At 47.8% G+C, this 15,954-nt stretch overlaps 1 protein-coding gene across 1 annotated transcript; it reads right to left on the bottom strand.

Moving 5' to 3' along the window:
• Positions 1-10,486: 10,486 nt before the first annotated feature.
• Positions 10,487-14,512, bottom strand: MARVELD1 (MARVEL domain containing 1). Its single transcript, XM_081158398.1, has 2 exons — positions 12,365-14,512; positions 10,487-11,374 (listed from the first exon to the last, which is right to left on the bottom strand). The coding sequence occupies exon 1, from the start codon at positions 14,368-14,370 to the stop codon at positions 13,849-13,851; it is 522 nt and encodes a 173-aa protein (XP_081014524.1). The 5' UTR covers positions 14,371-14,512; the 3' UTR covers positions 10,487-11,374; positions 12,365-13,848.
• Between the last annotated feature and the right edge of the window lie 1,442 nt (positions 14,513-15,954).

Genomic DNA, 15,954 nt, shown 5'->3' with positions numbered 1-15,954 from the left:
GTCTCTTAACTTTAGCCTACTGAACCCCTCCATTGCTTGGGCATGGCCTCGCTTGTGCTGTGAGCTTGGGGAGGAATGTCCTTCCCCCACGTCTGCTTTGGTCCCAATCCAATCCTTTCATCTAAGCAGGAGTCAAATGTCTGTACCCCTTCCCTGATTGCCCCAGCTGGAAGCAATCATTTACTCTTCCAACAGCCAGAATGTAGACAGATAGACTCCCACATACAGTAGTCCCACTTTATGGGGGTGTGGGATGGGGGATATGTTTCAAGACCCCCAGCGGATTCCTGAAACCCCAGCAGATAGTACCAAACCCCTATATATACTATGTTTTCTCCTATACATGCCAACCTATGGTAAAGTTTAATTTATAAATTAGGCACAGTAAGAGATTAACAATAATAACTAATAATAAAGTAGAACAATTATACTGTAATAAAAGTTATGGGAATGTGATCTCTCTCAAAATATCTATTGTACTGTAAAAGGAAGCACTTTACAGCTTTTCTTTGGCATATCTGAATCACCAACGTCACTATTCTTGAGTTTGGGGGCCATTATTGGGTAAAATAAGGATTATTTGAACATAAGCACTGTGATACCACAAGTGATCTGATAACCAAGACAGCTAAGTAACTAATGGGCCAGTAGCATATGCAGTATGGATACACTGGACAAAGGTATGAGTCACATCCCTGGCAGAACAGAGCAAAATAGCACAAGATTTCATCACTACACTTAGAATAGCACACAATTTAAAACTTATGAATTGTTTATTTCTGTAACTTTCCATTTAATGTTTTTGGACCATGGTTGACTGAGGGTGAGTGAAACAGTAGAAAGTAAAACGGCAGATAAGGGGGGCTACTGTATACCACTAATTATATTCAGAAATACCCCTACTTATTAAAGGAATGGGCTTGGCTTTGTGGCCCAGGTTTGTCTGCTGGACACTGCCTCTTCTATTTAGGATGAGTCAAGAGGAAGTATAAAAGGAGAAATGTTTTCCTCAATATCTTAACTACCTGAAATCTCATTATCAGTAATTTACTCCAAAGATAAATTTCAGTTTCTCCTCCTTGGGTCTGCCTGGGTCACTGACCTCAGGCTGGCTGTGGCTAGTGGTATTATTGGTTCTCCATTTTGGCAACTATAGAATTGAGGGATATTATTCAAGAACTCTTAGACATAATTTAGGGGGATCATTGGAAGATATAAGAAGCCTCTAAAGACCAGAAAGGAACAACAGTCATGGCCAACTTGACTTCAACGAACAAAAGCTTCTGGTAATTAAGAGATTGGCCAGCTGTACACAGCCTTCTAAGGTCTGACCCTGATGTTGCATAATCAAGTTCTCTTAGTTCCTTCTTTCCTTTCTCCAGCATTCTGAGTCTTCATTCTTTGCCTCAAATCCTGGTGCCCCTGATGTTTTCCCATGGATAGCAGATAGGTGGAAGAAACTAATGGAGAAAATAAAATAGTAAAAGAGGATAATTAATACCTTAAATTGACATTTTTCAGAGATTAGTCTTTGCATCTATAAGTAACCATGTGTACAGCCCACATAATTGACTCATAAACCTCACCATGGCCCTTGGAGAAATTCCAGAAGGAAATGCTGGATAGAACAACCTAGAAAAATAGGAATGGGGAGAGATGGGAATGTCTAAGCACACCTTCCTCCACCAGATGGCTCCCTCTCCTACTCTTAAACAGTCCTTGGATTTCAGAAGCATCTCTAAACTTGAGTTCCTGGCTGTAGCCTCTCCTGCCACCATTTCACAATACAGGCCTACCATTGCACTTTGCTTTTATTGTGCTTCACAGATGTTGCTTTTTTTTTTTTTTTTTTTTTTTAACGAATTGAAAGCAAGACCCTCCACCAGCAAAAAGATTACGACCAGCTTTGTTGTGGTGGTCTGGAACTGAACCTGAAATATCTCTGAGGTATGCCTGTATGCCAGATCTTTTCATGCTTCTAGCTATATAAGTTATCGCTTACTGTGTAAAAAAAATATTTCAAAACTTAGTGGCTTAAAACAATAATAAATAGATATTATCTCACATGGGTTTTGGCTGCTTTTGGGTGGTTTTGGTCAGGAAATCACAAGCAATTTGGTGGGCAGTTTTGGCTCAGGGACTTTTAAGCAGTTGCATTCAGATGTTGTCCAGGGCTGCGGTCTGTCATCTGAAGTCTTGATAGAGCAGGAGGACTGGCTTCCATTGGCTTCCTCACATGGCAGACAAGTCGACGCTGGTACTCTCATGCTGACCGGCTGGCAAGGGGTTTCAGTTCCCCTTCACTTAGGACTCCAGAAGGCATCTTGAGTGTCCTCATGACATGGCGGTTGACTTCCCCCAAAGTGAGAGATCCAAGAGGGTGCAAGGCAGGCAGCCAGCCACAAGGTCGTCTCTGATATAGCTTCAGAAGTCACACTTTCCCAATATCCCATTGGTTTCATGACTCAGAACCATTCGATGTCCCAATGCATAATGGGAGGATTAATTAGAAGAGCATGACTACCAGGAGGTAAGAATAATGGGGCGATCCTGCAGGCCATCTTGGATGCTGGCTACTAAGTGCTGTCAGCTTAGAATACCCTTCCCTCCACCTGACCTCCTACACTCACCTTTTAACACCCAGCTTGAATGTCAGGGCCTTTGTGAAGCCTACCCCAAATAATTCCTCATTTCCTCCTCTGTGTTTACATAGAACTATGTTCCATCTCTATTAAGCACCTATCACCTTGCATTTTAACCTGTCTCTTGAATGTAGTTGTTTCCCCCATTGTGCTCTAAGTTCCTGAGAGCAGGGAGACAGACCTAACATCTTGGCAGCCCCAGTTTCTGCCAAGTTTCTCCCAGTTTCTTGGCATAGTGGATACTCAATGAATGCTTGCTTGCTTTAAAATAAATGAATAAAGCGTAAAATAACAAGTGGTGGTGAGGATGGGGAGAAATTGAAACCCTTGTGCACTGTTGGTGGGAATGTAAATGATGCAGCCCCTATGGAAACTATGGCAGTTCCTCAAAAAATTAAACATTAATTAAAAATCAGCATTACCATATGATCTTGCCATGCCACTTCTGGGTTATACTGAAAAGAACTGAAAGCAAGGTCTCGAAGAAATATTTGTACAGCCGTGTTCATGGCAACATTGTTCAGAATAGCCAAAAGGAGGAAGCAGCCCCAGTGTCCATTAGGAAGGAGTAAATAAACAAAAACGTGGTGTGTGCGTACATACAATGGACTCTCATTCAGCCTTAAAAAGTAAGGAAATTCTGACTCGTGCTACAACATGAATGAAACTTGAGGGCATTAGTGGTAAGTGAAATAAGCCAGTCACAAAAAGACAAATATTATATGACTTCACTTTTATGAGGTACTTAAACTAGTCACGTTCATAGAGACAGAAAGCTAAATAGTAGTTGCCAGGGGCTAGAGGGAGGAGGAGGGGGAGTTAGTGTTTAATGGGCACAGAGTTTCAGTTTTGCAAGAGGAGAGTTCTGGAAGCGGACCATGGTAATGGTTGCACAATATAAACACAATACCCCTAAACTGTGTGCTTAAAAATGGGTCAAGATGGTAAATTTTGCCACAGTTAATTTTTTTAATAAAATAATGGTGGATAAACAAAGTGTGATATATCTATTCAGGGGGTTATCATTCACCATAAAAAGAATGAAGCCACAACATGGAGGAACTTTGAAAACATTATTACATGTGAAAGAAACCAGACACAAAAGGCCATATATTGTGTGACCCCATTTATATGAAATGTCCAGAATAGACAAATCCATAGAGACAGAAAGTAGATTAGTAGTTGCCAGGGACTGGCAGGAAGAAAGAATTCAGAGCGACTGCTAACGGGCACAGGGGCTTTTTGTGGGTTGATGGAAATGTTCTGGGATTGTACAGTCGTGATAGTCGCAGGACTTTGTGAATATACTAAAACTGTTGAACTGTGCACTTTTCAACTGAGAATTTTTGTTAGGTTGCATAAAGTTTTATGTTACATGAATTATGTTCAATTTTTAAAATTTATGATTAATGAAAAGTATTTGACTGGTATGTGTTTTTAGATTCTATTTAATATTTGGATTTTCTCTAGTGTTTAAACTTAATGTTTGAATATGTTTGGGGATTAATAGGTCACTGCCTTTGCTCTGAAAAGTGTTCAGTAAATACATCTCTATGTTCTTGTACCTGGGAAAGAAGTACTCATGAATAATGAGTTTTCCAGCTGTGAAACACTGAGTTGCCTGACAAACACAGCAAGGAAATGAATGCCTGCAGTTACATTCTTACTCAACAGCTCTTGGCAGCCATGAAAACAACCATTCATCAAACACGGGCACAAAAAAAGTCTAGCAAAGCAAGGCAATGAAAACCTCAGCATTAAAACCTTGTGGCTTCCTGTGAAAGAGAGTTAACTGTCCACCAAAAAGTCCTGTTTCTCCTTCATAGCATAAAGTTGTAGTTGGGCAGCAGATCCCAGCCCCCTTGCATATTGATCAGATCATGCGACTTCCCAAAAGAAATGAGTGGAAGTGATGTCACTTCTAGAACAAGGCATTAAAAGTTAGAAATCTACTCCTTCCCTTCTTCCAAATGGCAGCTCAATGCAGAGGAGATGGCTGGGCTACAAAGTGGAAGGAGCCTGAGTCCCTGAGACATCACATAATTGAAAGCTTTCCACTAACCTGGAATATCCACAATGGACAGTTATGTGAGAAAGAAGTAGATTTGTATGCAAACAACAAATAGATTTTTCTTAAACTAAGCTACTGAAATGTTGGGGTGTATCTGTTACAGTTGCTAAACATCGACATTCATTCATCCCAATAATGACTATTATATGCCTTTCATACAAATATAGAGATGAATTCTGGAATTCTTTCCAAAAAGTATTCTAATTCTAAATTGGAGAGCTATATGGGAAAATTAATGGGAGAAAAAACTTGAATAAATATGCCACCAATGGAAGGACAGTAGATAACCCACCAAAAAAATCCTTGAATAGACCACTTACCATTAAAGAAATGGAAAGAATTAACAAAAACTTCCTAAGAAACATCAGTCCCAGATTATTTTGTGAACAAATATTATCAAACCCATCCATAAAATTATATAGTTAATCTATTCCAAAGAATAGAACAAGATAGAAAACTTCCCAATTAGTCCTATGAGTCCAGAATTACCATCCCTGATACAAATGCCAGATAAGAGCACACACACACAAAGAAATTTCATCTGGAATATAGTCAATTTTAAAAGAACACATCTACCATACAATCGAGCCATTCCACTGCTAGGTATTTACCCAAGAGAAATGAAAGCGTATGTCCACACAAAGACTTGTACAGAATGTTTATAGCAGCTTTATTTGCAAAAAACAAAAAACTTGAAACAACACAAATGTCCATCAATGACGAATGGATAAATAAATTATGGTATATCCATTCAATGGAATAATACTCAGTGATAAAAATGAATGAACTGTTGTTACCACAATATCATGGATGGATCTCAAAATAATTGAGTAAAAGGAAGTCAGACACCATCCCCTCCCTAAGGATAAAAAGCACATAATGCACTTTCCACTTATATAAACTAATCTATAGCCACAGGAAGCAGATCAGTGGTTGCCTGGGTGGGAAAATGAGAAGGGAAAAAGAGAGAAATTACAAAAGGACACAGGGAAGCTTTGGGGCATTACAGACATGTTCACTGTCCTAATTATGGTGATGGTTTCACAAGTGTATACATATGTCAAAACTCATAAAGTGTACATTTAAACTATGTGCAGTTTAACATACATCAACTGTATCGTAATAACTGGTGTGGTTTTTTTTAAAAAAGGGACTATCTAGGCAACCACTTCATCTTTCTGAAACTCATCTATAAAATGCAGTTATTATCGACGCTGTTTATCTGTTCATATGAGGATGACATGAAATAATGAATGTGAAAATATCTTGCAAACCGTGAATACAAGAAGTAGGGACATTGTGTAATCTTTATGACTATTAATGCTGTCACCAACAATAACTCAGTCATTATTCTCATCGCTATCACAGTCACTCCAAAAAGACCCCATCACCTTGGTCTTCTGATACCCTGCACTTAAGATCACTGAGGTCATTTGTCAATTTAACTTAAAAGAAAAAAAACAAACGCACTAGTTCCTAGGGACAGATGGGAGGAGAAGGCGACCTGTAACACGGCTTACCAGGGAAGTGAGGAAAGACATGCGAAATACCCAAAATCCGCAACAACTGGGGAAGCCAAGCACGCAGCTGCCCCGTAACTGCCCCTGTGCCTGGGCAACTTTTTATTTGAATGCAATCATGGAAGCTCCTGCAAACATGCCATGAGGGGCACCTGTGAACGTCCACTACTGACCTGAGAGCTTGCGGTCAGTTCATCTCTCCGGATGGACTGGAACCCCAGGGAACAAGATGAGAACAGGGAAGCCTCCCAGGCTGAAAAGAGGCAGAACTGCCTGGAGCACAGAGGCATAATCCGGGGCCTGCAAAAGGGAACAGAAAGAGGGTAACGAAGGACCTTGGATTCTGTAGAGAAGGTTCAACCTTCAGGTAGGTGACAATAATTTTTAACAGTTCTGTGCCGTCTTTTCAAGAAAGCTCAAATCCAGATACAAGAAAGAACAGTCGAGGGATCAGTCCATGGTGAGGCTGTCATTCCCCAGGTGGGGAGAGAGCCAGGGGAGAGCAAATGAACAAGTCTGAGCACTTGTGTGGCTCAGGCTCGGCAACTTACTAACATTATCTTATGCAGTCCTCCCAACAGCGCTGTGCTGCTGAGAGCTGAGCTGCCCTGCCTGCCAGGCTCTCTGCTCTGCGTGCATGACCTCACCAAGCCCTTTCAGCCGCCCAGCGAGGTAGGTACAGTATTACTCCCATTTAGTAGGTGGTGACGCTGAGACACGAAGAGCTTCAGTAAATTGCCTAAGACCAGACAATTAGTAAGAGATTAGGCTCACCTCTGACATCACAGGGCGAACTCACTTAACAATTAGAGACTGGGGGACGCAGAAGGAGACAGCAGAGTACAGGACAGGATTGCAACAGACAGAGAGGTTAAGTATCCAAAAGTTTGGGACCAGGTCAGGTGGCCATACCTCTGGCACTGGTCTTGAGAAGGAGGAGTGTTGGCTGGAGGGGTAGATTGCACGTTCCTTCTAACATCTGGCAGACAGAAGGGGGACTGTCTCCAGGGACTAGGAGAGTGACCTCAGCACAGTGAGTTGATTAAGCATAAAGGTAACTATCCAATTTCATTGTAAACTGGGAAGAAAGAAGCTGACGTAATTCAGATTTGTAATAACTGTCTCTGCAGTCTTCCCTTCCTGCCTTAGCTCGCTCAAGATACATAACTATCACAAAGCCCAGCGTAGGTCTCGGTGGAGACTTTGGATGGTCTTTTGAAGAAACAGTTTGTGTGCTGGGAACCCCTCGGAAACAGCATGGGTGGTTACACAGACCTGAGTTTGAATCTTGTTTCTGTCACGTAGTCAAGGGCCCCGGGGTCTCCACGTCTGTTAAATGGGGGTATTTCACATTTCAGGGGCTTGTGTGGATGATCAGAGATGTTACATAAGGTATTCATCATGTTCTTGGCTGAGTGCAGGCACTTCATGAAGTTAGTTCCCTTTCTCCCTTCTTCCCAACCTTGACTCAGAAGTGCTTTATGACCAGGGCGTCAGAGCGCCCCCTTCAGGACTCCTGAAGTTAAGGGAACCAGCATCCCACCAGGGGAAGACAGGTATGAAGCCAGAGGGACAGCCTCTGGAAGCTTGCCCCCCTTCACTTCAGCGCTGGGGAAGGAACTTCACACACTTGGTGCCTGTAAGATCCCAAATAGCCACCCAGTTCAAAGGAAGGATCATGCAACAGGGAGCACAAAGGGGCTTTCAGATTAGGAGCCAGACTATAATTTCCACAGGCTGACAAGGTTGGTGTGGTGGTTCACACCCTCCTGCTGGCTGTGCCCAGGTGCTCTCCTTGGATTCTGGCCACGTCCCCAGCATACCTTTCCTTCGCCCCACAGGGCCCAGAGAGTCTCAGACTCTCCTTCCCTCTTTCCAGCTGCCCCCACTAACCCTAGTCTCTCTTGTTTCTCTCCTCTAGACTGGCTGTGACATGGCCACAGCAGCCCAGTGTTCCCTCCCTTCCTCACTACCCTTGGCTGTGTGAGGATAGATCGAGCACAGGCCTGGGCAAGCCACTTCACTTCCTAAGCCACTATTGCCTCATCGGTATAAAAGGACCCCCGTTTTGCCCTGGCCGGTTTGGCTCAGTGGGTAGATTGTCGGCCCGTGGACTGAAGGGTCCCAGGTTCGATTCCTAGTCAAGGGCACATAGCTGAGTTGCAGGTTCTCCCCGCTCCGGCTGGGGTATGTGCAGGAGGCAACTAATCCATGTGTCTCTCTCACAGGATGTTTCTGTCTCTCTCCCCGCCTCCCTTCCACTCTCTCTCTGAAAAAGCAATGAAAAAAAATATCCTCCTGTGAGGATTAACCCCCCCCAAAAGGACCCCTGTTTTAAGGGTTTTACTATGATTTCTATAGGAAGCAGAGCCAAGGAAGTAGCAAAGTTAACTAATGTGAGAAAATTTGAATGTTCCAGAAAGGCCACAAAATTCTTATAGTCCCTGACTATTCATATGGACATTTAGAAAGGATAAAGTATTTTATTATATTTATCAAACATAAAGGGTTAGAACTATATTATTATTCTTAATAAAGAGCAGCCTGAATATACATACACAAGTGTATGTGTGCACATCCCTGTATGTTTGATTAGTTACAAAAATTAAGGTAGGAGAGTTAATCGTTAACAATGGTTTATCTCTAGGGCATGAGATTAGGATGATTGAGTGTCTTGTCTTTTTACTTTGCATACTTCTGAACAGTTTAATTTTTTAATGGGTATATATTGCTATTATATTTTAATGGATATATACTGGTATTTAGACATAACTACTATAACAAACAAAATGATAAAAACATAGTGCTAACCTGGCCTTTCTCTCATATCCCTGCTCTTTCCTTATATCCCTGAAAATATTAGTGTTTTAGCTCTCCTTTCTCACCACCAACCATCCCACCCTCATCCCTAGAAAAGCAGGAAAAGTAATAGACATAAATGTGCAAATCCCTTGGATTCCTCAGACTCAAATGGGCTCAGTGATATTCCTGAGGAGCAGTATCTTATTTCAACATGCCCCCAGCATTAAACAGGAAATGTCAGATTAGTCCATTCCTGAATTATCTGCTCTCCAGGTGGGAAAACCAAACTCCACCTAAACTTCAGAGCCTGCCAGAGGACCACGAGGGCTTAGCAACCAGCATCCAAGGGTAGTGAGAACATCTACCTTCCAGTCCCAGTCCTGCCACTGCCTGTGTGACCATGGATAAGGCCCTTCTCTCTGGGCTCCACTTTCCCTATTGAATGGGAACGTCAATGCCAACCTCTAAGCCTGTTGACAAGATTATATAAGGTAATGCAAGTAGAAGCACATTTTCAATTGCAAAATATTTCACTGAGATAAAATAGAGCATGGGGCTTGCCAGCCGTTGCAGAAAGGGAGGCCACTTTTCATTTGAGTGAACTTCATGTACAGACACAGAGAAAAATGGAGTAAGGGAGGGTCCTTGGAAGCTGGTGGCATTTTCCTCCACCCTGGAAATCCAAACCAAGAGGAGGGTGTGTGTGTGTTTTGTATGTCGGGGATGGTGCTTTCAAAGAGTGGATGTGGAACACACACAACATCAAATCCCTGCCTAGAGCTATTCCATGGGTTTTGAGGCCTGTCAGTAGAATCCTGTGTCCTGGCTGCAGACTTCAGGCCCAGGGGCACAAGAGGGAAGAGCCAGCAAGGAAGCCTGTTAACTGCCCTCCCTCCCTTTCCAGGGCACCTTAGTCAGCAAGCTGTGGCTAAATGCGGGGGGGGGGTAAGGCGTGTCCAGGAGCCAACACCAGAGCAGGCACAGTGCTCTACACAAAAGAACCAGAGCCTGGGCTCCAAGGTACCCCATTCTGCCCCTACTCAATTCTGTGACATTAGGCAAGTTGCCACCCCACCCTGGGGTTCACCTCCCCTTCTGTAAAATGATGGAATTGAACAACAGGACCCTTCTGGCTCCAAGACCATGCATCTGCCCATCAGGCAACGGAGCTTCCCAATCAGGCCCTTTGAGAGCTGGGAAATGAGTCCCGAATTCCCTCTGGCCTCAGTCAGGGACAGACACAGTGTTTTCCCCCCCTCTGGTTCCTGTGTCCTGCCCCAAATGCACTGGAAATCTGTGAACTCATTTTTATTTCCCTTCCAGAAGGAGAGGGGAAGCTGGGAAGGCAGACAACAGGGCAGTGTGGCGTAATGAGAAGATGGAGGGAGGCAGGGGGACCTGGCACAGAGGGTGACTGCAGGGGGCCAGGAGAGAAGACACACACACAAGATCAGACAAACCACACTGTATTCAGAAAAGCGTATTAGTAATCACCACTGAACTCTTAAATGAGGCACGTCGGTCCCCTCTCCGTACCGGCCCTCCCCCCTCCCACTCCCACCCTTTTTTGGCCTTTGTAGAACGCTGGAAAAATCCTCTCCTGGGTCTGAAGTGGTCCTAGCCTGTGGGCTGGGGAGCAGCCCACAGTGGTCTTGGACTAGATTGAGTGCTGGAGTCGAGAGAGAGGCCAAGGAGACTGCCTCCAGTATTCTAACGTCCTGGGCCAGGTCAGGTGGCCATTAGTAAGGCACAGGGCCTCAAGGGCGAGGAGGGGATGGGTGTGGGGCCATCTTACACATCCTTCTCACATCTGGAGAAGCAGCTGGAGGCCAAGCAGAAGGCACATCTAGAAGAGTCCGTGAGCACTGGAATGTTCTAGGCACATCTGGATGCATAAGGTACCATGAAGGCCAAGGAGAAATCTGCTCCTGAGTAAAATCACTTGACCACAGACAGAGCACCATGGGCTGGGGGCACTAAGAAGACATCCTCGGGGGCCTGGATCTGAGCTGAGACGCAGCTTAGATGGTGGTCTAAGAAAAGAGAAAAGGAACACAAGCTGGAGCCAAAACCCGTTGTTTAGGGTACACAGGCACACGACTCAGTTCCAGGTGTTTGGAATCTTGTGCCCAAGTCACAGCACAAAGAGAATCAGGATTTTCTTATGTTGAGGCAAAACGAATCTTCACATATCTTGGCTCTTGCATTGGATGATGTTGATGGGAAGCTGCTGGCCAGAGGTCCTTCCTTCTCCTGGCTGCGAAACCCAGGCCAGAATGGTATTGCCCTTCCAGGGAAGCAGGCCCTGGGAATCTCCATGGCCCCTGCAACACGGAATCCTGCAACAGAAGAACCAAAGTCACTGGGTTTCCGAGGCACTCCCAAGCGTCCCAGCCATGCCCACCCCCAGGCTCTGGCTGGCACCACTGGTGGGAGCTGAGGGGCCAGTTACCCGCCTGAAGTGTGGAGCAGCATGCCAGCCTCTGAGACACTCAAGGGCTCAGTGGCCTGGGATTTCCCAGAGGAGAGAGAACAAAGATAACCACAGTTTTTACAGGTACAGAGTTTAGTTTTGCAAACGATGCTCTAGATATGGATGGTTGCACTACAATGTGGATATTACTTAGTGCCATTGAACTGTATACTCAAAAATGGTTAATTTTGTTATGTATGTTTTACCACAATGTAAGTGACTTTTTAAATAACCATGTTAACAGTACCTAACATGTATTGACCCCCTACTATGTATAGTATAGCCTGGTCCTGAAGAGGCCAAACTGCCAGAGTTCAAATCCTAGCTCCACCCTTTGCCAGCTGGGAGCCTCTAGGCAAGTTACTCAACCTCTCTGTGACTCACTTTCCTCATATGGAATAAGAAAATAATAATAGAACCCACCTCAACAGGGTTGTTGAGAGGACGAAATGAATACGTTTAAGTGCTTTGAGCAGTGCCAGGCACACAGAGGGCTAGATAAATGCTATGGTGACTGAAAAAAACTCACGTAAGTACCTCCCACCCCCACCCAGATCCTCACAACTACAACAGAGAAATCTAATACCTCTCCACCTAAGCCTTAAAAACATGCTCACAAAGACACATTCTGGCACCCCCTACTCTAGTTTCCAATCCAGAGAGGGGGGAATTTTTTCAAAGAGCAGACCTTTGAAGGATTTAGCAAAAAGGTTGAATTGTCACAACTCTTTGGACATGTGGTTATTAGTCATCCCTCCAACTTGCTCTCTGAATAAAAACCCTCTAACTTTTAGTGGAGTTCTGTATTTTTATTCAAAGGCCTATGACCCCTCCAGAAAACCAAGATGTGTCATACCTTACAGAGGCTGGGCCAGCTGTTCACCCCAGCTCCAGAGAGCTTTCTTCTCTCATTGGTGAGTGTGACCGCTGTCACAGTCAATGCCAGGATCTCTTACAGGTGTCGTTCCTTTGACTGGGAAACCATCTGGATAACTTTGGCTTCATTTCCCGAAGAATGTAAAGGAATGTTCAAATCCACCAGTTCCCAGGCCTCTCTCTGGCGTGTCAGGAGCAGCTATTTTCCCTCAGGGAATGGGCCCTCCCTCTACTAGAGAAAGTCCCTGGGAAAGAGGGAGCACCCCAGATTTTCAAAAAGACCATAGCCAATGGGTTGGGCCCCTTAGGAAGAAATGAGAACCCGGAATGTGGGGGAACCTTAGTTGGCAAAATCTGATCCAGGCCCAGGGACAGTAAACAGTTATTACTCTGTCTTGTTTTACAGCAGGACTTCTCAGAGCCTTTGATATGCTAGCGACTTTCCAAGAAGGAGGGATAGCACCTTTGACAAACCCATTTGGCCTGGAAACCCTCTTTTAGAGGGTAACTCCTGAGCCAGGATCCCAGGGAACACCACTGCCTTAATGTAAACAGCGCTGGAGTGGGAGTTGGGAGACAGGGTTCTAACGTTATTCTGGCTTTTCTTACGAGCCAGCTCTAGGGCTTCATCTGTAAAACTGAATGGGGCTCACCCTGACATTCCCTGGCAGTCTTATGGGATCCCTAATGCAAGAAGATACTGGGAGGTGGGAGCGGAGCAGAAAAGCCTGTGAGAGTAAGGCTGGGAAGGTGAGGCCTGGGAAGCTAGTGTGCGTTTGGGTCTGGCCTGCATGAAAGGAGACGACAAAGGCCAGCAGGCAGAGGCAAGACCGCAGCCCACAGGCCCAGACCATGCATCCTCGCCTTCGGAGACGGGCTCCACCCTAAGACATCAAAGCACCGAGGGGTAAGCCGGGGAAGGCGGTGCAGCACGCCCGAAAAACTCCAAACTAAAACCAAACTCCGTCGCTCATCCCGGGACCAGTGGAGGCCTGTCCCCAGCTCTGCCCGCGGGCTGCGTGCCTGCCTTTTACAGCACTCAAGGCTGGAAGAGGGGCCAGGGAAAAGGGGTGCTCGTCCCACCGCGGGGCGGCAGGGAGGGGGCAGGGGCTCAGCCCGAAGACTGGTAACAATTTGGGAGCCTCCCCCGGATCTACGCGGCGCCTGTCCACGTCTCGCTCTCGGCCGGCAAGGGGAAGAGGAACGGCGAGGTCTAGCCTCGGCAGGGGACTGAGAGTGCGCGTCTGCCATGCGGCGGTGGCCTTGCGGGTCCTGGAGACCGCGCACCCTGCGCAGGGATCCGGGCTCTGGGCGGGGCCGCCGCCGTCGGGTGTCCGGGTGCCTGGGCGCGGTGGCGGCGGGAACGCGGAGCGGGGGAGGGTGCCAGGGCGCACGGGCGCGGGGCAGCAGACAGGGCCGGGGCGCTGGTCTCCTCGGGGTCCCCCGCCCCGCGGCGGGGCGTCCTCACGCCACCTCCTGCTCGCCCTGGTAGCGGCGGCAGCAGCCGTAGAGCGCCGAGAACAGGTAGAGAACCAGGCAGAGGCCACCGCAGACCGCGGCCGCCAGGAAGGCGTGGTAGGCGCAGGGCATCTGGTAATCCTTGAGGTTGCAGTAGCTGTGCTTCTGCGTCTGGTCGATCATGATGGCTGTCGCGGCGCCATAGAGCGCGGCCGCCAGCAGGTCGTGCGCCACGTTGACCAGGAGCCAGCGCGAGCCCAGCACCGGCACCAGCTCGTGCTTGCCCAGCAGCGTGAGGAAGTAGATCCCCAGGGTCAACAGCCAGAAGAGCACGGACACGAAGAGCGCGAAGTGCACGGGCCCCTGGTACCGGCTGGTGGCGATGGTGATCCAGAAGGCGGCGCCCGCCAGCAGCTGCAGCAGCCGCAGCGCGCCCAGCGGGCTGCGCAGGAAGGCCCGCTGCAGGCGCACCGCGCCTCGGGCCGTGCGCGCCTGGGGCGGCGGCTGGCGCGGCGGCGGCGGGAGCATGGCCCCCGGGCGCGGCGGCGGCGGCGGCGGTGCCCCGAGCAGCGGAATGGCGGAGCCGTGCTCGCGGGGGCGGCCCGGCCGACGTGCCCCCGGCGACAGTCGCGGCCTCCCCGCCGCCTCCTAGCTCTGCGCTCTTTCCCCTGCTCCCACCCTTCCTCCCCTCTCTCCTCCCCTCAGCCCTCCTCGCATTCTCTCTCCACCCCTCCCGGCTCTCCACCCCCACTCGCTCCTCCCGGCTTCCTGCCTTCTCTCTTTTGGCCTCGCTCACCACCCTGGGGCCACCCTTTCCCGTTGGCGCCGGACTCCAAGCTCGGATTCCTTGCTCCTCGGGGCTGGGCGGAAGGCACCGCACCCCCAGCCCACCGCAGGCCTTCTGCTCCATCCAGCTGGGGCGAAGTTGGCCACGTCTGGGGCCGCCCTGCCTCACCGGCTCCCCTCCAGCCTTGGAGGGAAAGCTGTTTTCTGGAGCGTTCCTCCAGTGTCTGGCTGGGCCCTGACCTCTCTCCTTCTCCTGTTTAGCGCCACTGAGGCCTCCCGGCCCTTCCTTGGCGCTGGAGGGGAGCTGTGCTGGTCTTGAACTGACATCTGTTCTCACCTGGTGGTCAGTCGTATCCTGCCAGTGCCCACCTCAAACTTATCCTGTCCAAAGCTGGGCTCAGGCTTTGTCTCAGCCCTCCTAGTTTTCCATGTCAGAAAAGGGACGTGACCCACCTGAGGCTCCACTGGCCCACATACCACAAAGTCCATTTGTTGTAGGCAGTTAGACAGACATGAGCAGAGCAAGGACCTGGGTCAGGTACAAAAGGTCACCAGGGAGAAAAGCCCTGGGTGCCTAACAAGGAGCAAAACTGGGAAAACAAGAACCTCGCCCCCAGGGTAACCTTTCCTTCCCTAGCGATAGCTTGTCACACAGTCTAGACCCCACCCCCCATCTCGCACCCTGACCTTTTCCTCCCTAAAAATAACAGCTAGGCCTCAGTTGTATTTTAGCTCCAGGCCCAAAAAAGCGGCAAAACCAGACAAGTGGCTGCCTCAGGACCAGCTGCATTGACTAATGACCTCCTGCCCTGGCACCTACCAATCAGTAGAGACCATGACCCGGAAAGAGCACACCTGGAAAGCTGATGAATATTCTATTATGACCCTCCCCTGAGACCGCCCCTAAGATTCCCACCTGGGGGGGGGGGAAGATGCCTTCAACACAAAGGACCCAGCCAGCCCTCTCTGTGACAGGAGCATGCCTCTGCCATTCCTTTCTTTCCCCCTCTCCTTCCCCCACAGACACACATCTCCTAAATTCTAAGAGATTTGCAACCCCGGGAGCAGTGGGCAGCGGCAGCTCATCCCAGGCTAACCCCCTGAACTGTCTCCAAAGGCCCCCTTGTCCCTGACTTCCCAGCGAGCCAGAGCAGCCCAGCCTGGGCTCTCCTGTGGCTTCCTCTATGCCCTTCCTTGTGTCACTGTCCTAAGTGTGTTTTTGCTGAACAGCTAGACAACATGGCCTGTAATGGGACCTACTGATGCTTTACATTGTTGTTATTACTATGCTTTACATGTATTCTCATTTGAGCCTCAAAACAACCC

This window comes from Miniopterus schreibersii (genome assembly GCF_964146895.1).
Source record: "Miniopterus schreibersii genome assembly, chromosome: 14".
NCBI classification, from domain to species: Eukaryota; Metazoa; Chordata; class Mammalia; order Chiroptera; family Miniopteridae; genus Miniopterus; species Miniopterus schreibersii.
Note: the sequence above shows the minus strand (reverse complement) of the source record. Positions and strands in the feature narration are given on the sequence as shown.

Coding starts and splice junctions, on each gene's coding strand:
- MARVELD1 (XM_081158398.1), bottom strand. CDS start 14,370: ATGCTCCCGCCGCCGCCGCGCCAGCCGCCGCCCCAGGCGCGCACGGCC.